A 25,534-nucleotide genomic window follows, 5' to 3' on the forward strand; every position below is an offset into this window, starting at 1 on the left:
ATCAAATTCTACAAGCACATTAAAGAAAGAGCTTCTAAGGGTGCGAAAGACAATGAAAAAGCAAACATCTGTTAGAGAGGTGTCAGAAGAGTCTGTCCAGCTAACTGAGCTATGGATAATTATACACCTTTGTAATAGATCAAGTTATTGAATGGATCAAGTTAAACTTTGACTATTGTAATGACGCCCATGCATTGAATGCAATTTTGTATTTGTTAAACTTTAAGTTATTTGTTTTTGTGCAAACCAACTATATTTAGTTTTATGTTAATCATATTGACTTATCTAGAGAAACAATTTTGCAAAAATGTTTAATTTTTGCCGATCAACAGGATTTTCGCAAATATACTTCACGAGATTTTGAAACATATATGCGAACAAGTATGATTTAAGAAATTTGCAAAAAATAAGAAATATCACATATTTATTATAGTGTTGCAAATATTTAAGTATGATATTTACGATATCTAGAGATTCACAAATAACTTCATGCGAGAACATGCAATGTTTACAAAAAAGTAAGCTATTTGCAAAATTAGTGGTAAGTGTTTCACACATATATTAAGTTATATGTGATTTCGAGAAGTATATGTGAAACAATATGATATTTGCGAGAGGTGTTTCATAAATATATTTGTGCAAAATATTTTATTATATGCAAAACAGGTAGGATATTTGCATTTTTGGTAGTTTAAGTTTCACCAAAATTTCTCAAATAAATTTATGTGATATTCGTAAAGTCTAAATTCACATAAAAAAACCTGCGATTTTGAATTTAAGTGAGTGTTGAAGATAGCTGATGGATGGTACAATTTTATCACAAAAAGACCTAAATTCGTGAAAAGTAAAAAGGTCTTTACGATGTCAAATATTTGTGATTTTTGGACATCAAGAGAATATAAAAAATTGTAGAGTTTTTAAAGAATTGGGTCAATTTAGCCAAACAATACAGTAGGGTCATTTTTTGGATAAAAAATCAATAGCTCACACTAAAATTTAGTGAAGAAAATTCAATTTTTCTTATTAAAGCTGATCCAATCCAAAGCATGATTTTTAGTAAACAAATAATGATACAAGACATCTATGGCTTCGGATTAAGCAAAAAACACCCGCAACTATGCTTTTGAGAAGTGTCTATAACATTCTGCCGAAGGGTGGATTAACAGTCGTTAGTGATTTTCGTTTTAATACAATAGTGAGATATAATAGGATGTCTAGTTTCACTGTCCATGATTCTGGAGTTACGGCACAACATATGCGACTTAGCACTGGCAGATTCTTTTATTTCACATCCCCTTTATTGCTTCCAATCGAAGTCTTGGCTTTTCACAAGATACATGCTTGGCATCATGGAATGCTTTTACGGATGGACATAAAAATGATTGGTGATAATACTCTCTTTCTTTCTAAAGCTGAAAAACAGACTTCGTGGTGGGATCCATACATTTTTAAACTTGAAAACAAGACGATTCAGACCCAAAACAGGGCAATTGGTTTGATAACCAGTGATTTTGGATTGAAAGTCCCGTGCAGCATCTGCAAGAAAACTATAATATATATTTGCTGATATTACAGTTGCTGACAAATAAAGGCAGTAGTTAAAAGCTCAATATTATGATTTACATTAATGACAAACAATTCAAGATAAAAAAAGGTTGAAGAAAAAAAAAATCAGCACCTTTTTGCTGGATCATGCATTATAGTGTAACATACAAAATGGGATGCTCTTATATAATTCTCTTCCTCCCAGTCTCTTTTATCGCTATGAGGCTGCATAATGTACATGTTACAACAAAAAGAAGGTGCATCTATATAGGGATATATCCAATCAATGCTTAGAAAAGGTCCCTGCAAAATATCCAAGTAGCACACTTGCCACCACCATGAAAATTCTCTGGCCTTGTCTACTCCAGAATAAACCTTCTTGCTCTTTGGTCACTAGCTTGTTATAATAGGCACTGAATTACTCGTGCAGTCTCCTGATTCAGACATTTCTACAGCAGATGTGCCGATTGGATGGACTTTGGCAATTTGACTGTTTGCAGCCCACCGGTATTTTGCAAGTTTTTATTTCCTTGAATTGAAAAAATAGAGTAGAAACAATACCGAGGTGGCAAGAAAATGCCATCTTGAAACAAGAGCACTGGTGCTACCTATATGTGCTGATGAACCAAAATACTGCCCGCAATATTATTGAATGGGTTGGTTTCCCCATGATGGATGCGGCGGAAGAGACTTATTCCATCTTTCATTACCAAACTGCCTAGTATCACCAGGGCCCCACCCCAAAATCCCCGCTGAATTAGGATCATTCAATATATTATGATTATTAAATGGTTGCCTGTATCCTGTGTTTTGGGAATATGCATCCATGTCATTTCTCTGCCAACGTTTCCACGCTTCTGATTTCCCTATCTCCTGATCCCGGTGGAAGGTACCTGCTGTGTGTATGGTGTACTTTTGGAATGCTCTGTCTATTAAAGCAGCAGCATCATCTCGGCCACTTGAACCTGGGGCAGAGCCACTGAACTGTACAGAGGAAACCATGTGTTCAACCTGTGGTTCCTGCTTTAATTTTGAATATATCTGAGAAAGTCCATCCCCTGGCAAGTTTGAAAAGCTAGCAACATAGTTCCACAGCCTTGTGGACATTCCTGCAATATAAAGTTATTTCATAAAGTACAAAACTACAGGAAATTACTTAAGCTGCGAAGTAAATAGTTACACGTAGAACAATTCTGTAAATGCAAGTTGCAAGCATCTCAGAATATGGAGAAACTTGCCACGTTCAAGACACTTGTTACCAGAAATGCCCAGGCTATGACAATGAGGAAGCATTCCATCAAGAGATCTGACACTGCTATAGACACTAACACATTCTTGTTTTGAACATCACATGAATAGAAAAATAATGTCTTGACCAAGCTGTATCTTTGTAGAAAGTCATGGAAGTTATAAGTACCTAAAGTTTCCATAATCTCATCAAAACTTTCACCAATGCCAACATCTCCAGATTTTGTAAAGCTGACAGCATGTCACAGTTTTTGACTATTAATTTTAGGTTCTACCTGAATAAACCTATGACTGCTCATATATGGCACACAAACTACTCACGGTCTCAATGTTCCAGACAGCTCCATTCAATCGCAGATGATGTCAATTTAGATCAACAACTTTTCAGTGACTTTTGAAAAAGAGAATCACATGGTCTCAACATAAACCAGGAGAGCAGCAATGCTGAAGAAATTATGTTGGTGGTTACTATAAAGCAGTCATTTTCTGATACTTGCAGCTGTTTAATCTTTTCATATTCAATTGCCAAAGATATTGGAATATACTCTTCTATAGAAAGATGATAGTATTTAGCATGGAAAAACATGCACCCCAATTGTGAAGTGCAGGCACACTGCACATATTCTTATGTGAAAGCGGTGCTTCAGAAATGCTCCACATATCCATGTTTATGCTGGTATTTCAGAGTTCTGAGTGCTTTTGGGTGCTGTTACATGTACATGCACTACACATACCACATGCATATATATTATAAACCCTTATATATATATATTAAAGTAGGTATTGTAGTTTCATATAATTGATTTGTTTTTTTACATTTTTTCTTCATTTACAACTATGTTCTCCTATCTAAACTACCACCTAAATCTTCATATTTCTTCTAAAAGCATCCCTCCATCTTCAACAGTGTTATTCTATTCCTAACACTTCTTATTGGTATGACATCAACTTTTCTCATTGGTTCTGTGACAGGTCACTTTACATGTTAATGTTAAATATTGTAAATGTCTTTCATATATCTCTATATATATATATATATATATATATATATATATATATATATATAGAGAGAGAGAGAGAGAGAGAGAGAGAGAGAGTCACTAAAATATGAGAACTGATGTGTGAACCACGATTTTCATGGATTTTTTGTCCTTTTCTTTGAATCTAACCGCACGGATGTGATCTACATGTTTGGTTTTATAAGAACCTGCTCTTGAATCATCCAATTTTGATGCATAAAAGATATTTTTTTAAGGATTTACAATCAATGGCTCATAATCTTCATAAATATCCAAGCATTCAAAAATCACATTTTTTCATCGAAAATATACTATCCAATGGTTGATTTCTAGCAAATTCACCATACCAAGCACATCCACATAGTTGGATTTGCAAAAAAGTGCTGGAAATGCCCATGTTTCTAGTTCTCATATTCTAGTGACTATATATATATCGTAGCAAAGCGCAGATGCAGTAGCAATTTATAAAAGCTGCCTGTTAGCTTATGCGAGACCTGTCAAGTTCCGACACCTACTAAAAGAAAGGGGAGTAAATAATGGAGACTAAAAAAACGATTTAAGGTGACATTGTCCATAGAGAAACCACCCCAAAGCCAAGTCACTATTGTATCTCCAACTATAAGCATGGCGCTAGCTAAGCTTGTAATTACTGTAGCTCCCCAAAAGGTCATCTGATGGCCACTCTATCAGTAAGACCTTAAAAAGATGCCTTGAACCATGCTCCTTAGGAGGAAGCAACCTCCCCTTGGACAACATTCCACTCCTCTTGTCTGTCGCCTATGCAAAGTAATCTATGGTCTCAAGCAAGCCCCTCGAGCATCGGTTTGAGAAGTTAAGCACAGTGGTTATCGATCTGCTCGGAGTGATCATGATTCAGTCATGTTCATGAGAGACGCTGATTGAGCAAGGCTAAAAGGAGGCCTCTACATCATGGATTTTCTTCATTTAGCAAAGAATTATTTTGTTGTAATATCCAAATTTTTTGTTAATGCAGTTTTCCTAGCCGGCTTGCCTAGTTAGGCCCCTACGTGGGCAACATGGCACGTTTGTAATATCTTGTACATCTTGGGTCTTTTATGTACAACTGGGAGTCGAGTGGCATGAATGTAATATTTTCATATACCAGCGGTAGTCTAGGAGGCTGAGATCAATATAAGGCCCAACCCAAGTGTTGAAGCTCATTTTATAATTTGTTTTAGCTTTTGCTTAATGAATTGGAGAGAAGTTCCTCAAGATCTCTCTTGTGGAGGTTGAGTCTGAATCAAGTGCCATCACATGGCACATGTTTTGTGCCTTAGGCACCTGATCGCCCTCCATCAGGACGTGGGCCCCACACTTGACAGGCCCTATCCCCAAGATGGAGGGTGATCAGGTAAGTAGGGCACAAAAAATTGTGCCATGTAATGGCACCTAATCTTTTCCCGTGGAGGTTTCCCTTCCTATAAAAGGGTTAGGTACATGTAGTTAGTGAAAAGACGTGTACCTCTTGTAATGGGTCACGGGTCAGGGGATCCAGACCCGTAGTCATTGCTATTTCATTAATGGCAGTATGTAATTTCTTGCTGTAATAGGGGTATTTTAGTACCCTAAAATTTGTATTAGTATGTAACTATAAATGAGTTAGAAGAGCAGCCGATCCTATGACTGGAATCGGGTTTTCCTGCAGCTCCTCTCTCTCTCTCTCTCTGTTCCTCACCCTTCACGCGTGGAAGAACTCGAGTATTGCAAACTTAACATGGTATCAGAGCCATGCTACAGCTGGATCTGGGATTGACTCCAAAGGTATGTCTAAAAAGATCTGAATCTCATCGTTTTACTCTTCCAAGTCAACAAAATTTCTTTTCACAATATTCTTTCTATCTGCCTCCTCATCTCATCCAATATTTCTCTTGGTATCTCGATCTTGATCAGTTCTGATTAAAATCAGATCTGATCAAGTTTTCTTTTCTGATAAAACTGAATCGTCTCGGTCTAGGTATCTTGATCCTAAGCATTCTCAAGGCTGCCTTCTTATCCTTCAATCTGTTTTCAATATATCTTGTTGATCAGTTTCGATTAGAGCGTGATCTAGTCACGTAATCGGGTGTCAGTTGATCCAGTCATATCCTTCCTTGATCAGATCTGGATTCTTCTTCCTCTTGACGTCCTCCTTACCTCTATTTCTTTTCATACTTGAAAGGCACTACATTAATATCGGATGTGATTTTCTATTCACATGTTTTTTTTTTGTGGTTTTCGTATTTAGTGATTAATTATTTATTCCTTTTTGAAAATCAGAAATCTGATCGGAATTCAATATTTAGTTTTAAATAAGATATTGATTTTGAATTAGATATCGAATCAGTTTTCTTCTCTTAATCTCTATCTAGTGCCATTTACATAGCGCGATATAGTCCTCTTTGCAAAAAAAAAAGAGGAGAAGAGGTTGCAACAGTTACATTAGTGAGGTGCGTGACCTTTCATCAAAAAGAAAAAGAAAAAAAAAGGGAGGTTTGCAGAAATTGCAGAGACGGGCTGTGTGCTGGACACATTCTTAATATTGTGAAACATGGATTCATTTCCTACTCAGTCTGGTCTTTCTTCAAGCTTCCTCAGTCAACTCGGTTTTGAAAAATTAAACAATTCTAACTTCTTGACTTGGAAGAGGCAAATCATTCCTTTCATTAGGAGTCAGGATCTTTCTGGACATCTGGATGGATCTGTTCCAGTTCCTCCAGAGTTCATATCACGAGAAGAATGGGACAGTAAAGGAGCATCTACTACGGTATGTGTTAGAAATCCTGAATTTGTAGCCTGGATGAAAAGAGACCAGGTGCTAGTTGCTTATATCACATCTACGTTGTCACAAGAGGTGCTTGTGGCAATTCCAGACGACTATACTGCCATGCAACTTTGGGACAGACTTGTTCAGACATATTCATAGGTTTCTCAGGCCAGGATTATGTTTCTTAAAAGAGAGTTTCAGATGTTAAGAAAGGATTCCATGACTATCATGAATACTTGAACAAAATGAAGATCATCACAAATCAACTAGCAGTTGTTGGGTGTGCAGTGACTGATAAAGATTTGATACAACAAACTCTCAGTGGATTGGGACCTGACTACACCATATGATTGTTACTTCCTTGTTATGTTTACCTGAGCTGCCCAACTTTGAAGATCTGGCGCAAAATTATTTCAATATAAGATGAACTTAAAGGGATTTTCTGAAGAATCATCTATGCATACAGGGACGCAAGACGTTCTTGCTACAGGGATGGCTTATGCACGAGGACGAGGAAGTTATGATATTAAGGGAAAGGAAGGACAAGGGAGAAGTGGACAAGGAGGCCATGGATTATTGCCTACACCCAACACATATACCAATCCATAACGACAGAAGCCAATTCCTACTTGTTTTTTATGCAATAAAAAGAGGCACATCAAAGCTAATTGTTGGTTCAATCCCCTAAATAAAGAAAAATCAACACAAGCTGAAGCAAAGAGAGGTACAGACAATACAAGAACCAGCGGAGAAGTAAAGGAGTTATTGTTGTTAGCTTTAGCAGGATTGAATCTGAAACAGAATGAGCAAGGTACTTGGTACGTGGACTCTGGTGCAGCGACTCACGTTACTGGTGATGCTGGTAAGCTCCTAAACCTTGTTCCTTACATTGGTAGTAGTATAGCTACTGAGGATGGATCTCACCATTCTATCTCTCATATTAGAAACTCTATTATACCTTTGTCAAAATCCTCTCTCAACCTTTCAAAAGTTCTTTATGCCCCTAACATCAAGAAAAACATTGTTTCGGTTTCTAAACTTGTTGATGATATCAATGCCTCAGTTGAATTTACTCCCTCTTTTGTTCTTGTCAAGGATCTTTGCACGAAGGAGACGTTCGCTAAAGGAAAACGGCAAGGCAATATGTATGTTTTTCAAGAAGATCCTTCAACACATATTTGTCCTGTAGACCCAAACTTGAAGCTCTCCTCAGCGTTGCCTTTTGAGAATCCTACATGTGTCTTTAGTGTTTATGAAATCAATAAGCCAAATTTTTGGCAAGGTCGTCTAGGTCATTGCAGTAGTAGTTTCATTGAGAAGCTTGTCTCAAATAACCTCATTCTCAAGTCAAGTTTAGGAATAAATGTCAATGACAACAAATGTTCTAGTTGTCTCTTATGTAAGAGTCATGTTTTACCTTTTCATTCTATAAATAAAAGAGCTTCAAGACCTTTTGAGATTATCTGTTCTGATGTTTGGGGGCCTGCCCCAGTTGCTTCCATATCTGGAACTAGATATTATCTTATATTTGTTGACAGTTATTCTCGTTATACTTTGATTTTCTTCATGAAATACAAATCTGAGACCTTCAAGTTGTTCCAAAGCTTTCATTCATTTGTCAAGAATCAATTTTCTGAAAACATTCTTTGTTTCCAATATGACGGAGGAAGTGAATTTTCTTCCAATGACTTTACTAACTTTCTTCAAAGTAATGGGATAAGGAGAAGGGTGTCTTGCCCTCACACACCTCAGCAGAATGGGATTGCTGAAATGAAGCATCGCCATATTGTTGAGAGTGCGATGAGCATGATGCATGATAGTAATCTTCCGATTACTTTATGGACAGAAGCCTTTCATTCTGCAGTCCATGTGATAAATCGATTGCCCATGACTATTTTGGAAAACAAGTCTCCTTACTTTTGTCTATTTGAAGTTCATCCCAACTATCATGATTTGCGTGTGTTTGGCTGTTTATGCTATGCTCATATTGATAGTTCAATGAGGCATAAGTTTCAAGACAAGGCCTTGAAGTGCAGTTTTGTGGGCTATGCCGATGACTATAAAGGATACAGGTGCTATGACCCTATGAGCAAGCACATCAAAATATCAAGAAATGTTATCTTCGATGAATTGAATTTTGATTGTCGATGCATTAGCCCTTCAAAATCAAATTCCAAAATTGAGGTTTATTATCCTTGGTTGAATTCTGAACTTTTCTCCGGAACTAGTGATGTCTGTCCTTCAGATTGTGCTAAAAAAGATAAGGAATCTATGTCTGCTGATGAGATGATTGCACATGAGAATACAGAGCCATCTTTGGATCCCAAAAGGTATAAAGGTTTTGTTTACACCCGACGAGGAAGAGAGGCGCCCACTATTGTTAATCCAGAAATGAACACATCCTCTACATCCACTTCTACCTTTGATGCTAGAAGATCCACTCGTTCTCGGCATCCGATTGAAAGAAGGGTCAGTTATGAAAATTTCTCACTGGATTTTCAACTTTTTTTGACAGCCTTGAGCAAGGAAGATGAACCCACAACGTTTTCTAAAGCATCAAATTCTAGAAGATGGATTGAAGCAATGAATGAAGAAATGGAAGCTCTACATGAATGTGGTACGTGGGATGTTGTACCAAGACCACCTGACAGAAATGTTGTCGGGTCGAAATGGGTATACAAAATAAAGTATAAACCAGATGGGACTATAGAGCGATCCAAGGCAAGGCTTGTAGCCAAAGGATTTACACAGGATTAAGGACAGGATTATGATGAGACCTTTAGTCTAGTGGTGAAAATGGGGACAATCAGAGTCATGCTTTCTTTAGCTATTGAACATCAATGGACTATTAGTCAACTTGACGTGAAGAATGCTTTTCTTCATGGAAATTTGAAAGAAGTATACATGGAACAACCCACTGGTTATGCAGAAGGGAATCCTACAAAATATGTATGCAGATTAAAAAGGGCAATATACGGATTGAAGCAGGCATCTCGTTCTTGGTTTGATAGTTTCTCTCTTGAAATACAAAAATATGGTTTTAGGAAATCTCTTCTGGACCATTCCTTGTTTATATTCAAGAACCAAGACACAGTTACTCTGTTGTTGATATATGTAGATGATATTATCATCACTGGTAATTCCAATGAGCATATTGAGGAGGTCAAACATCTCTTAAATCAGAGATTCAAAATGAAGGACCTTGGTAAACTACGATACTTTCTTGGAGTTGAAGTCGACAGTACCCCTGAAGAAATGACTCTCACTCAACATAAGTATACCATTGATGTCCTCAATAAAGCAGGTACGAAAGATTGCAAGCCCTTGGGAACTCCTAGTGTTCTTCACCAGAAGCTCAGTTCTCAAGATGGAGACCCATACGAGAATCCCACACAATATCGTAGCATAGTGGGCATGTTACAATACCTCACTTTTACTCGACCTGATATTGTTTACTCTGTAAATCAGGTATCTCAGTTCATGCATGCACCATGTGAAGGGCATATGGAAGCGGTTAAACGGATACTTCGGAAGCTGAAGGGAACTGTTGGGGATGGTCTTTTGTATAAGAGAAAGACTAATGGGCAAAATGCACATGAGATTACTGTTTATTCTGATGCAGACTGGGCGGGAGACCCAGATAAACGTAGATCAGTATCCGGCTATTGTGTGTTTGTTGGGATGAATTTGGTTTCCTAGAGTAGCAAGAAACAAAAGGTTGTTGCTAGATCCAGTACAAAAGCCGAATACAGGTCAATGGCAGCCGCTACTGCTGAAGCTACCTGGATTAGGCATTTACTGACAGAAGTAGGAGAATCGATCTCTCGATCGCTTCTTTTATGTGACAACCAGAGTGCCATTAGTATGTCTTTTAATCCCATCTATCACAGTCGTGCCAAACATATTGAAATAGATCAGCATTTTGTGAGACAAAAGGTAGAAGACAAGGAGATTGAGCCCGAATTTGTACGAACTACAGATCAAGTGGCAGATATATTTACAAAAGGACTGAGAAAAGACAGATTTTGGATGTTAAAAGGCAAGTTGTTCATGGTTCAGGACCATGCACAACTTGAGGGAGGGTGAAGAGACGTGTACCTCTTGTAATGGGTCACGGGTCAGGGGATCCAGACCTGTAGTCATTGCTATTTCATATGTAATTTCTTCTTGCTGTAATAGGGGTATTTTAGTACCCTAAAATTTGTATTAGTATGTAACTATAAATGAATTAGAAGAGCAGTCGATCCTATGACTGGAATCGGGTTTTCCTGCAGCTCCTCTCTCTCTCTCTCTGTTCCTCACCCTTCACGTGTGGAAGAACTCGAGTATTGCAAACTTAACAGTTAGGTCTCTAACCACTAGAGAATCCCATCCAATAGCCGCTAACCATCTCCCAAACAACTTGAACTACCCATCCAACCAACCCAAACTTGTTAATATATAGTGTATATATTTGTATATTATAATATACGTATAGCAGGGGTATTTTGATCATTTAATGACATGTATTATAGTACTGTCCAATAGGAACTGTAGAGTTTTTTTTGTTTTTTTGTTTTTTGCATGTCAATCAATATGATTGTTGGAGAGGCCGTCCAACATCATAAATATGACCATTGGAGGCATCCCTCTCATTGTATGTGAGGCTAGAGCCTCACCACTCAGCTTACTGGCTGTTATATAAAAATCAGTTTTTTACATTGTGCTTGTGTGGAATTTGTGCCATTGTGCTCTTGTGGAATTTGTGTTTTTGTATATCTCTTTTATGATATTGTTATTGGTTCATTAGAGACCATATTGTATTTGTGCACTTGTGTAGCCTTTTGTTGGCATTGTGATTGTGCATATCTTGTTTCATTACATGGTATCAGAGCTTAGGGCACTTGAAGTGTTGAAAGTTATCTTGGGATTGCTCTCTTTGTGGTGGTGCACTTCAATCTTTATTCTTCAAACGCAAGCCTTCTTCATTATAGGAGAAAGAGATTCCGCCTCAATCATCTCCTACAAACTCAATGAAAGCAACTATTTGATGTGGGCTACCGCAATGAATAATCACATCAAAGGTAAAAAGCTTTGGGGGTTTGTTAGTAGAACCACTAATAAACCTCAACTTAAATTATCAAGAAGAGAAGGAGATCAAGTCAAAGCTCTATCCGAAGAAGAAAAAGAGAAAGCTTTGCAAGAATACCAAAACAAGTTGGAAGATTGAGAAGCTAGCAATGCTCAAATACTCTCATGGTTCATGAATACCATGGAGTTCAAGATCGCCCCCAATATCATCAAATTTAAAAAGACATGTGATGCATGGACCTTCTTAAAGAGCACATTCATTTAAAAAGATATGGTTAGACTATATTATCTTCAAGACAAGGTACGTAATACCAAACAAGGAGATAAAAGTGTAAGAGACTTTTATAGTATCTTGTCTCCTATTTGAGACGAACTAGCTATATTAGAACCAAAATGAGAAGGTTCAGTTATTGAGATGAGAAAATTATAAGTTGAAAAAGAAAACTTTTTCTCTTTTCTATATGGTCTCCGACCGAAATTTGAGTATGTTAGGTCCTCCTTGCTTCATAGGACTTCACCACCTTCCATAAGTGAGGCGCTTGCTCAAATTTGTCAAGAAGAAACAAGACTTCGAATGCACAAATCCAATTACGAGGTTCTTGCCGTATCAAGACCCAAAATTTTTATGAAGACTTATAAACCACCAAACTTTGAAAGAAAATAAAATGGAGGACATAATGGGGGAGCATACAAAGGAGGATAAAAGGGTAAAATTACTTGTCATCATTGTAAAGAACTAGGGAACTCCGCCTGTGTATAACTGTTTAGTTATACACTGCCGGTCCCAAGCCCGGATAAAGGAGGAGGGTTGCGGTAGGCCTGTGACAGCCAGTATAAAAAACTTTGTCATACCCTATGAATATGAACCAATATGAGAATTTCGTTGGGGCGTTCCCTACTGAGCGACGCGCTGTACTCTATAGGCCCGGAGGCAGTGATAAATGGGCAAGGGTTGCTAGGTCGTCGCCCGGAAGCGACGCGTCACACCGGCGCCCGGGTGTGGTGTCAAATAGGCAAGGGTTCCCTCACTTTGTTGGACGGGTGGGGGTAAAGAAGTTAGTCCACGACCATAAAATTAGGTTAGCCACTTGGAACATAAGATCTTTAACTGGTAAGTTGGTAGAGTTAGTAGATGTTATGTGTAGGAGAAAGATTGATATTTTATGTTTACAAGAGAGCAAATGGGTAGGTGAGAAAACAAAAATGATAGAACCTTGGGGATATAAGATTTGGTATACAGGAATAAATAGGAATAGGAATGGAGTAGGGATTGTTATGAGTCGTGAGTTTATAGATAATGTAGTTGAGGTTCGTAGGAAGGGTGATAGGATTTTACTTATTAAATTAGTATTAGGTTCGAAGATTATTAATATTATTAGTGTTTATGCACCTCAAGTAGGTTTAGATGATTCCATTAAGCATCAATTTTGGGAAGATTTAGATGGAGTAGTACAAGGGATATCTTATGGAGAAAGGCTTTTCATCGGCGGTGACCTTAATGGGCATGTAGGCATTAGTAGGGATGGATTTGAGAGTATCCATGGAGGCTATGGTATAGGAGAAAAAAACGAAAGTGGAGAAAGGATTTTAGATTTTGGTTTGTCCTATGATATGATCTTAGCAAACACTTGGTTTAGGAAGATGGAGTCTCACCTAGTAACATTTAAAAGTGGGGTTAATACGAGTCAGATAGATTTTTTCCTACTTAGAAAGAGAGATAGGGGTTGTTGCATCGATTGTAAGGTTATACCGGGAGAAAGTGTAGCTACACAACATAGAGTCTTAATTTTAGATCTTAGAATAAGAAAATGCCACAAAAGGGATAGACATAAGATAGATCCTAGAATTAAGTGGTGGGCACTGAAAGGAGCTAAACAAGGAATGTTTATAGAGCAGGTAGTTAAGGAAGTTGATTGGTGTCTCGAGGAGGATTCGGAGTCAATGTGGAATAAGATAGCAGGTGGCATGAGAAAGGTGGCTAAGGAGGTATTGGGTGAGTCTAAAGGCGTTGCACCACTAGGTAAGGATACATCGTGGTGGAACGAGGATGTCAAATTAGCTATTAAGGTTAAAAGAGAGTGTTATAGAAATCTAAGTAAGAGTCGTGATAATGAGAATTTAGAGAAGTATATGATAGCAAAGAAGGAAGCTAAAAAAGTAGTTCGGAACGCAAGGGATAAGGTATATAAGCAGGTTTATGACAAGTTGGATACCAAAGAGGGCGAGAAGGATATTTATAGGCTTGCAAAGATGAGAGATAGGAAATCGAGGGATCTGGGTATGGTTAGATGTATCAAAGATGAAACACAAAGGGTTTTAGTCAAAGATGAAGAGATTAAGGAGAGATGGAAAGATTATTTTGATAAGCTATTTAATGAAAGTCATGCTCAAGACCTTGGAGACTTGTCCATTCCTTTTCATGAGATGAATCATGACTTCATGCGCAAGATTCAAAAGAAAGAAATTGCAGAGGCTTTGAAGAAAATGAAATCAAGAAGGGCAGTTGGCCCAGATGGTATACCTATCGAGGCTTGGAAATGCTTGTGAGAGAAAGGTTTAGAATGGTTGACAAATCTTTTTAACAAGATTTGGCGGACAAATAAGATGCCTAATGAGTGGAGGAAGAGTACTTTGGTGCCTCTATATAAGAATAAGGGTGATATACAAGATTGCACAAACTACCGTGGTATAAAACTCATGAGTCATACTCTGAAACTTTGGGAGAGGGTGATTGAGTCTAGGTTGAGGAAGGTTGTCATGATATCAGAGAATCAATTTGGTTTTATGCCTAGAAGATCAACTATGGAAGCTATACATCTTCTTAGACAACTTATTGAGAGAAATAGAGAGAGGAACAAAGATTTGCATATGGTTTTTATTGATTTGGAGAGGGCATACGATAGAGTACCTAGGGACGTTCTCTGGTGGACAATGATGAAGAAAGGTGTTTCTCTCAAGTACATTAGTATAATTAAGGATATGTATGAAGGAGTAGTAACCAATGTCCGCACTTGTGGAGGGGTGACAGCCAATTTTCCTATAACGGTTGGGTTACATCAAGGATCTGCTTTAAGCCCTTTCCTATTTGCTATAGTGATGGATGAGCTTACGAGATCAATTCAAGAAAATGTGCCGTGGTGTATGTTGTTTGCTGATGATATTGTTTTGATTGATGAGTCTAGAGCTGGGGTTAATGCTAAGTTAGAATTATGGAGACATACATTGGAAGCAAGAGGTTTTAAGTTGAGTAAGAGTAAGATAGAATACATGGAATGTCGGTTTAGTAAGCAACAAAGTAGTGATGGGAATGTAGTGAAGCTTGGTGAGCAAGAAATACCGGTGGATGATTGTTTCAAATATTTGGGATCTATCATTCAAAAGTATGGAGAAATTGATGGAGATGTAAATCATAGGATAAAGGTTGGGTGGATGAAATGGAAAAGTGCAACTGGAGTATTGTGCGATCGTAGAATGCCATTGCGGTTGAAGGGAAAGTTTTATAGGACAACTATTAGGCCCGCTTTACTATATGGTACGGAATGTTGGGCTGCCAAGAGACATCATATTCAAAAAATGAGTGTAGCTGAGATGCGTATGCTGAGATGGATGTGTGGAAATACAATAAAAGATAAGATTCGGAACGAGGAGATACGTAAGAAGGTAGGCGTTGCACCCATTGAAAATAAGATGAGAGAGAATCGTTTACGGTGGTTTGGACATATTCGGCGAAGGCCTAATGATGCTCCAGTTAGAAGGATGGAGAAATGGGAAAATATATTAGTTAAAAGAGGTCGGGGTAGGCCTAGGAAGACATGGATGGAGGTGATAGGAAAGGATATGAATGCTTTGAACCTCACCGAGGACATGGCATTGGATAGAAATGAATGGAGGAGAAGGATTCATGTGGAAGACCCAGAATGATTTTCTTTTTTGGTTCATATCGCCGACCCCAATTGTTTTGGGATGAAGGCGTAGTTGTTGTTGTTTGTTGTATTGTAAAGAACTAGGGCATATAAGACCGGATTGTCCCAAGCTCAAAAAAGTGGCTGCCATAAGTGAAGAACCTCAAGAATCAAAGAAAGGGGGCAACTTCAATGATTTAACAATTGCCCAAATAGCGGAGGCCGTCTCACAAATTCTAAAAGTCACTCCTTCTACATCCGGTGTCGTCATCTCCTTTTCTTCTCCTCTGGATAAGTCTTCTTGGATTTTGGAACCTCTTTCACATTACTCATAATGAGTCTTTTTTATCTGATTGCACTAATTCATATTTTTCATGTGTGTCAACCGTCGATGGTACTTTTTTTAAAGTTAAAAGTATAGGAAACCTCAACAATATTTCATTTTTTTTTTATTCTAAATGTGAGGGTTATTCCAAAAATAGATTTAAACCTTTTTCTGGTATCTCAAATTTTCGATTATGGGTGTAAAGTATTTTTCTAATCTAAGGCTTGTTGAGTGCAAGATCTCCAGTTAGAGAAGCTAACTGGGCAAGGCCATTGAAGAGGAGATCTTTACTATATGGATTCCTGATGTTTACCTAAAAACTCTTTTTTTGTAATCATATCAAAGAAATTAATTTAGATTTTTGGCATAAAAGATTAGGACACCATATAGTATTGAAGAGTTTAGTGTTAGGAGATATGAACAGATACATAAGCCTCCAAATAGGTTTGTCTCCTATGAAAACTCTCTATACTATAGGGCATGCCTTCTAGCAATTCATTTATATTACTAACCATCTAACTATAAAGAAGCTAAAAATATAAAAGAATGGGTAGAAGCTATGAAAAGATAATTAGATGCACTACTCAAGGCACATACTTTGAAAGTCCAACATTTTCCTAAGAAAAAGAAGACAATAAGATGTAGATGGGTATTTGAAGTCAAAACAAAGAGTGACGGGTGCCTGAAAAGATATAAAGCAAGATTAGTTGCAAAAGGATATTCCCAAGAATATGAAATAGATTATGAGGAAACATTTGCTTCAGTAGCTCGCATGACTACAGTTAGGGCTCTAGTTGCAGTAGCATTTATTAGAAAATATTTGTTAGATGTTAAGAATGCTTTCTTAAATGAAAATTTAAATGAAGAAGTTTAAATGGATCCTCCTGTAATGAAGTGGATTGAATCCGATACACATGCAAGAACACACTTTCAATCAAGTAGAATACTTGATTGAATCAATGAAAGCACCCACACAAGGGTCTTAACAAATTGTTATTGCATAAAAAGGCACTCCAAAGAGTTGAAGAATATACATGGCCCAAGAGGCTATTTATAATACAATGAGAATAAGGGGCTGAACATGTAACCATTGGGGCAGCTCCAACAGTCATATGAGCTGCCCCTTTTGCATAGAAAAAGACAAGCAAAAAACAAAAAAGATACAAAAGCAAAAAGAAAAAGACAAAAGTTAAAAAACAAAAAAGCAAAAAGATAAAAGTACAAAAGCAAAAAGATAAAATATCAGCTCATTAGGGGCTGACGCCTATTTGGTGAAAAGACCGAAATACCCCTAAGGGGTATTTCGGTTTATATATATATATATATAACACCCCCTCAAACTCATGGTGGAACAACCGAGAGTTTGCCAAGTAGGAAGTGAAATCTGGGTGACGAAAGCGCTTTGGTGAAGAAATCCGCTAGTTGATACTCTGATGGAACATAGGGCAATGTGATAGTCTTTCGCAAAAATTCTTCACGGACATAGTGACAATCCATTTCAATGTGTTTTGTCCTCTCATGGAATGTATGCTTGCTTGCAATATACACAACGCTCTTGTTATCACAACACAATTTGGAGGGTTCTTTAATGTGGATTCCCAAGTCCTCCAGTAATTGTTGAAGCCATACTAACTCTGACGTGGTCGTTGCTATGGCACGATATTAAGCTTCAGTTGAGAAGAGAGGTACCTTTTGTTGCTTCTTGCATCGCCATGAGATCAGAGAGTCACCTACAAAAACACAAACCAATAGTTGAGTGTCTATCATTCACATCCCCTCCCCAGTCAGAGTCTGAGTACGCAATGACTTCTAATGAGGACGAGGATGACAAAACAATCCATAATTTATAGAGTTCTTTATATATCTAATAATTCTCATTACAACACTCATATGTACTGTAGTGAGAGCATATTGAAATTGACTAACTGAATGAATAACATGAGAAATATCAGGATGAGTAATAGAAAAGTAAGACAAAGCTCCAATCAATTGTCTTTATAGGGTTGGATCTTGCAGAGGTTCTCCATCATCCTTTTTCATTTTTGCATTTATGACCTCTGAAGTGTCAACCCGTTTATCATCTGAGAGTCCTGATCTCTCAATAATCTTTGTTGCATACTTAGTCTGTGACAAAAAATAACCACGAGGTGAATAAGCCACTTCAATATCAAGAAAATATCTTAAAAAACCAAGATTTGTCATATCAAAGTTGTCTTTAAGCACATCTTTGATATGATTTACTCCCTGCTTATCACCTCCTGTGATTATCATATCATCCACGTAGAGTAGCAGTATGACCATCCCTGCATTGGAAGACTTAACAAATAATGCAGTGTCAGTAAAACAAGATTTAAAATAAAGTTGAGTCATTAGATTACTAAATCTATCATACCAAAGCTTTGGGAGTTTTTTTTAATCCATACAAGACTTTTCATAACCTAAGAGTTTTTCCAAGTGCTAAATTCAAACCTGATGGAAGATCCATGTAGACCTCTTTATCTAAATTATCATTTAAAAAGGCATTTTTTACATCCATTTGAAAAATAGGACATTTTTGAATTGATGCTATAAATATAAGGGTTCTGACAGTCGTCATTCGAGCAACTGGGGCAAAGGTTTCATCATAGTCAATTCCATATTCTTGACTATATCCCTTAGCTACTAATCGAGCTTTATATCTTTCCAATGTCCCATCCCATTTAGTTTTAATTTTATAAACCCATCTACACCCTATAGTTTTCCGTCCTTTGGGTAATGTTTGAATTTCTCAAGTTTTTGTTTTTTCTAAAGCTTTTAATTCATCATTGTTGGTTTTGAATTAAGTCTTTACATAGAAATAAATTTTTTTAAAGCATTCAAATATTTCTTTCCATGTCATAGCATCAATATCCCTTTTGATTTTCAGCATAGCCTGAAAAAACACAAGAGATTGCTTTTGGGGAAAGTTTGTCATTTATATGGGTAAAAATAAAACATTTACATCCAAAGACTGTCAACCTTTTATAATCGGGGGAGATTTTAAACAAATTTTCAATGGGAGATATATTTTCAATAATTTTTTAAGGCATTCTATTTATCAAATAAACTGCCGTAAGAGCGGCTTCAGCCCAAAACAATTTTGGAACATTTCTTGATATAAAAAGTGTTCTAGTGGTTTCAACAATATGTCTATGCTTTCTTTCAGCTAGACCATTTTGTTGAGGAGTGTATGAGCAAAATTTTTGATGAATAATCCCATTTAGGTCAAAAAAAATTTTGAATTCTTTTGATACAAATTTCCCCCGGAATCGAACAACCTCTTCCACTTCTCATACCCCACAACCGAGTACTTGGTTTCTAGATTCAGGTGTTGCACATCATGTCACAGGTGATGCAGGTAAGCTCACAAATCTTGTTCCTTATCTTGGTAATGAGAAAATCATCACTGGTGATGAAAAAGCACATTTCATTACCCATATTGGAACCACCACCATTCACACTCTCCATGGTCCCTTTCATCTTCCAAATACCTTTTTTGTTGAAAATTTTAAGTGTAATCTTGTTTTTGTGTCTCAACTTACTGATCAATCTAACTCCTGTATTTCTTTCTCTTTTTCCATCTCTGTGAAAGACATTCACACAAAGTGGAACCTCATTAAAGGAAAGAGATGCAGAGGGTTGTTCGTCGTGAATGAAGCTTTTGTTGGTCAATTCTCATGTCAGATGAAGTTATATCCAATAATGATGTCTCACTGTGGCACTATAACTCTACCTTCCTTGAAATTTTGTTTAATAAAGGGCTTATTTCTTTAAATAATAAGTTTATTGTTCGTTCCATGTCATGTGTTCAATGTCGAGTTTGAAAGAGCCATGAGCTCCCGTTTCATGTTTCTAATAAAAGAACTTTATTTCCTCTTGAGTTAATACATTCTGATGTTTGGGGTCCTACACCCGTGATGTCCTTGTCTAAATCCCATTTCTATGTAATTTTCGTGGATGGCTTTTCTAATTATACTTGGATCTATTTTTTGAAAACCAAAGACCAAGTATTATCCATCTTTCAAAAGTTTAAAACCCTTGTCAAAAATCAATTTTCCTACAAAATATTGTGTTTTCTTAGTGATGGTGGTGGTAAATGTATCCGTGGCTTTTTCTAATTACCTAAATGCTCATGGAATCAAACATGGGTTATCTTGCCCACAGACTTCTTAGGAGAATGGGGTGGCTGAAAGGAAACACACACATATTCGAAACATCACTTACTCTTATGGAAGAATCCAAAATTCAGCTAAGTTTATGGATTGAGGCCTTTCACACAACCACTTTTTTTATCAATCACATGCCTCTTACTCTTCTTGGTGGGTACTCCGCTTATTTTATGCTTCACGAATAACATCCTGATTATTCCCTTTTACACACCTTCGACAGTCGATGTTTTGTGCATGTGCATAATTCCTTACTTGATAAGCTTTCACCTAAGGTGCAGATGTATACAAAGGGTAAATTAATTATTTCGAGGCATGTTTTGTTCATGAACATGAGTTTGATGCTACTAGCAATGACAGCCGTCATTCCAGTCCAATCAGTTCACATGAGCGACTCTCGATCTTCAAGCCATCAAGTGTCTCACCGATCCCAGAAAAACCAGCAGCCAATGGGCAAACAAGTGATACAATGACATCACCTATATGTGCTAATCATAATGTTGCAACCACTCTTCCCGAAGGTGCAAGCCAGTCACAACCACGTTCTTTCTTCACCTTTTATCCCCAAACATATCACTGACATCATCATAGTGTTCCACATGAAGATGCTGCTCACTTTCCTAATGCTGATCAGATTATTCCTGCACCTTCACCTGGGCTGTTAGATTCTACCCCTTCTACTACAGCTGAACCTGTCGATGCACCTCAATCAAATCAGCCTCGAAGGTCTGCCTGGATTAGACATCCACTGCAGCATTGGGTGATCTATGATTCCTTTTCTGCTGAGTTTCATACTTTTGCCACATCCATCGATTCTGGTCAAGAACCCAAATTTTATCATGATGCTCGATAGCATCCCAAGTGGGTTGAGGCTATGAACGAGGAGATTTCTGCTCTCCATGAGTGTGATACATGAGAAGTAGTGCCCAGAACTGACAATAAAAATGTCGTTGGATGTCATTGGGTCTATAAAATTAAATATAGGGCTAATGGCAACAATGAGAGATATAAAGCAAGGCTGGTGGCAAAGGGGTATACACAAGAATATGGTCGGGGTACTATTCGTGTGGTTTTGTCGCTTGCCACTATGTATGGATGGAACCTTACTCTCCTTCATGACTCCTTACACGAAGAAGTGTACATGGAACACCCTCCTGGATATCCTGAGGCCAATACCAAGACCACAGTGCTTTGCTCAAGAGAGGCTATTTACGGTTTGAAGCAAGCATCTCGTGCGTGGCTTGAGACTTTTAGTGTTGTTGTTCGATCTCTAGGCTTCGTCCGAAGTCAAATGTGATAACTTGTTATTTATTTATTTCGATCAATTTTATGTTACTATCATTCTTTTCTATGTCGATGATCTTGTTATTACAGGCAGTAATCATGGCAGAATCACACAACTCAAGTCAATGCACAAAAAGCAGTTTTATACGAAGGATTTAGGCCCCTTGCGGTAATTCCTTGGCATTGAGGTTGATCAAACCAGCATCTCTCATTTTATCTTAGAGCAAGTATGCTCTGGACATTCTTTCTCGTTTTGGGATGACAAATTGCAAACCACTTCCCACTCCCATTGCAGTCAATGTGAAATTGGTTGATGATCCTCAGGATCCTATACTATCCCATCCAGAGCAATTAAGAAGCCTCGTTTGCAGCTCTTGATAACTGGAAAATATTATAATATAAAATATCTGTAAAATAATATTATAACTATTTTATTGGAATTTCTGAAAATAGCAAGATTCTTCCTTGTGTTGCAATATTAACAGGAAAAAATCTAATTTGATAGAATAATTTACTTAACTCCATTGTAACCAATTTTCTACTATTTATATTATCAAAAGTATGTCTGTGTGCGTGCCTTTTGTGTGCAGACGCTCTTCTTTGCAATGTTTTTCTACATCATCCTAAAACTGCCCTCCCGGAGAAGCTTCAGATAATGATATTGGTGCCATATTAAGAATGATTATGGCTCGATCCACCGAATAGATACCTAAGTGGAAAGAAACGGATCTTCTGATATATCCTGGATGCTAATAGCATTGAAAACAAATAAAATAACATTATTTTTCCCACAACAATGCACAAAACTATGACAAACAGTCACTTTGAAAAAGTAGTTAATGATATAGATCCTAGGATGCAGCATTTATTCCTTGTTCTATTAAATACTGAAGCTGTCACAAGGATGTTCCATTTTCACTCATGTGCCTTATCCTCTTATATAGTAGTTGTACAGAAAACTTGATAGAAATGGCTATATCCCTTATCTAAAGCAGTATCCACGAAAATTTGAGGACATACTATGCGTCATAAACAGCTTCATCAACACAAATTGTCAGCCTACAAGAACAGGTAGCGCACCCCAAGTCACAGACCAATTAAAACTGCTTCCCTTTTCTCCACCACATCCACACAAAATAAATAACTAAAATAGAATAAAAATAAATCTAAAGAAAGGATTAAGATAATCATACTGGTATAATTTTTATGAGAAGTTGCATGCGCCTCCACAATAAGGTCAATTTCATGCCCAAGAACTTGTAAATATTTCCTAACCTTGGAGAGCACCTGTTAAGGAAACACAGATAAGAAAAGACCAATCATTTCCAACACCTAGTGAAATAGGTCACAAAACAAGGAAAACTGGCAAAAGAATTAACCTCTTCCTTTGGAAGATTCCCACTGGTAGTCTGCAATTTTTCTAGACGTCTAAGTGTACGCAACTCATCAGACATGACGTCTGCACACCACTCCCTCCACTTCTCTTCCTTTGTTTCTTGATCAATCTTTTCCTTATACCGACGATACTTTTCAGGCTCCTCTGACTCAGAAATTTCTCCTTCCTCTTTGACTCTAGGTTCAGCTTTCAAAAGTTTTTCATCTTTGTTTATCTTGAGATTCTTCTTAGCAACACCAGATTTCCCCTTTGCTCCATGAGCACTCACACTAAAAAGGCACTCTCTCCCTCTTTTTGAAGATTTACCAGGCAACTCCAACTTTAAGCTCTTCTCACCATCAACCTCAAATTCCTGAAAGAATGGAAAAGTCATGGGATAGGATTCGTTAAGCAAAATAAAATATGTTTCACCTAATTTGCCATAAAATGAATAAAGAAATAATAGAATATCACAGTATAATACAAATGAATGTGGTAGACTGATGACATCATCATGCAGGATAGTTGACATCCCTTTATGCAATTTCTTGTTGCATGATCTAGGTTATGATAACATGCCAGGACTTCCACAGAATATAATATTTCATGGTTTATGAGAATCTGCTTTGACATAGCAGAAGCAAGAATTTTCAGATCCTCATTGAGGAGCAATTTGCAATTTCATAAAACCTATGCCTCCAGAAGGATTTCGTGAATTTTCTAGAAAAGACTTACTCTTGGGAAAGCTTGAAAAATATTAAAAACAATAGGAAAAGCATGGAAAAAGACTTCCTTTTGTTGGGAATACTGTAATGAAACAAGAAAAATACAAGAGAATGCCATTAAGGGCTACAAGAGAGAACAAATACAAAAGGGCCACTTGTGCGACAAATACAATCTCACAAAGGAGATGCACAACAACTACAAATCACAAGAGAGCAACAATATAAAAATATAACTTGTATTACTTCACAAAAATGCTTATGAAAGCATAGGTTTTACAATGGGGAGCATCCCTTTATATAGACACAAAAGAGGACAAAGCCCCCACAGCTAGTTGGGTTGTCCCAACAGCTATCTAATATAAAAAATTTAAAAAATAAAAAGCAAAAAAGTAAAAATAGATTTACAAAAAATCCCTTACTAAGCTGACCCTATTACACAAGAAAAGACTAAAATACCCTTGATAGGTATTTTTATTACATACAAAAAATGTATATATATATAATACATACACAATCAACAATGTACATTAACACTCCCCCGGTGTAAAAACCAAAAGTATGTCAAGGAGAGTGAAATTGAGGTGACAAACGCGTTTTGGTGAAGAAGTCAGTCAACCAATATTTTGAGGTGACATAGGACAAAATAATGGTTTTCTTCAGGAATTCCTCAAGTACGATGCGACAGCCCATTTCGATATGTTTAGTCCTTTCATGAAATGTATGGTTGTCAGCTATGTATGACACTCTTATTTTTACAGCATAATCCGGAGGGTGTCTGCAAAAGAAGCAAACGTCGTAGCCAAGCAATCTTTGATGTTGTAGTAGTCATCATACGGTATTCAACTTCAATAGATGATAATAATACTTTTTGTTGCTTTTTTTCACTTCCAAGGTACCAGAGAATCACCTAAAAATACACAAAAACCAATAGTTGAGCATCGATCATTTGGATCTCCTTCCAAATCTGAGTTAGAATAAGCAATTAACTCAAGAGAGGAAGAGGAAGATAATAAAAGACCCTTAGAAGGTGAATTTTATAAATATCTAATGATCAACATCACAACACTCATTTGAATTGTGATGGGAGCATGTTGAAACTGGCTTGCAGTATGGACTGTATGCACAATATCAGGTCGGGTAATAGTTAAGTCAAAGTGCCAATCCTGGCGATACGGAGTTGGAACTTCCAAAAGTGATCCATCACCTTTCTTCATTTTAGCATTGATAACTTCTGGAGTATCCACCTGTTTCTCATCAGTAACCCCGGACCTGTCAATAATCTCATTAGTAAAATTAGTTTGAGTAAGTAGATACCCTCGAGGAGAATAAGCAACCTCGATTCCTAGAAAAAAATCTAAGAAATCCAAGATCAGTTATTTCAAAATATTTTTTTAGAATAACTTTAATATGATTAACTGTCTATTTTTCTTCACCTGTGATGATCATATAATCAACATACAGAAGAAGAATGACTTTCTGCATCATATTATAGCAATGCCAGTATAGTTTAAATGTGTAGGTATAGCAAAACTAAATCTATCATATAAGGATTTTAAACCATATAAGGATTTTTTCAAATGAAGTACCTTTCTAGGAGAAGCCCCATGTTAAAAATAAGTGTGCATATATATATTTATATGTATATATATAGTAATATGTAATGAAACTATATAAGAACTAGAAATAGTAACTAGGATTAGGTTTTTTATTTTTTGTTTTGGTTTTGAATTAATCAGCATAAGTTGACTGGTCAACAAAGAGAGTCATTGGGATCCCAACGGCTGTCGTTGGGACCCCAACGACTCTATGAGGTCCTTCCTCTTTGTGTATAAATATGGAAAAAAAAGCCCCGCCATAATATATGCTTCTTGCATAGTGTCGATCAACAAAATATTAATTTTTATTCTTTGTGTTTGCCCCTTTAGTGGGTGTTTGTGTGTGAGCCCATTTTGTGGCTTGTGGGGATTAGTGGATGTGTCGGATTTGGAACTCAAACTAATTCTTACTAAAATAGAAGGAGAAAAAGAAGTACCTCTTACGGAGGCAGAAAAGACCAAGGCTATGACAACATATGAGAAAAATAGAAAGAATAG

General features: G+C 37.0%; 1 protein-coding gene across 1 annotated transcript in view; it reads right to left on the bottom strand.

The window, feature by feature from the left end:
- Positions 1–1,516: 1,516 nt before the first annotated feature.
- The window catches only part of LOC149819964 (protein CHROMATIN REMODELING 5-like), a 123,907-nt gene continuing 99,889 nt past the window's right edge, over positions 1,517–25,534 (bottom strand). The window contains exons 29-31 of the mRNA XM_089983674.1: positions 22,721–23,089; positions 22,535–22,628; positions 1,517–2,654 (exon numbers count right to left, since the gene is read on the bottom strand). Of these exons, the coding sequence (XP_089839800.1) occupies positions 2,191–2,654; positions 22,535–22,628; positions 22,721–23,089 (927 nt within the window). The 3' untranslated portion in view covers positions 1,517–2,190. The remainder of the gene's footprint in view (positions 2,655–22,534; positions 22,629–22,720; positions 23,090–25,534) is intronic.

The sequence above is a fragment of the Nuphar pumila genome, chromosome 12, assembly GCF_984573655.1.
Source record: "Nuphar pumila chromosome 12, dmNupPumi1.hap1.1, whole genome shotgun sequence".
Taxonomy (NCBI): domain Eukaryota; kingdom Viridiplantae; phylum Streptophyta; class Magnoliopsida; order Nymphaeales; family Nymphaeaceae; genus Nuphar; species Nuphar pumila.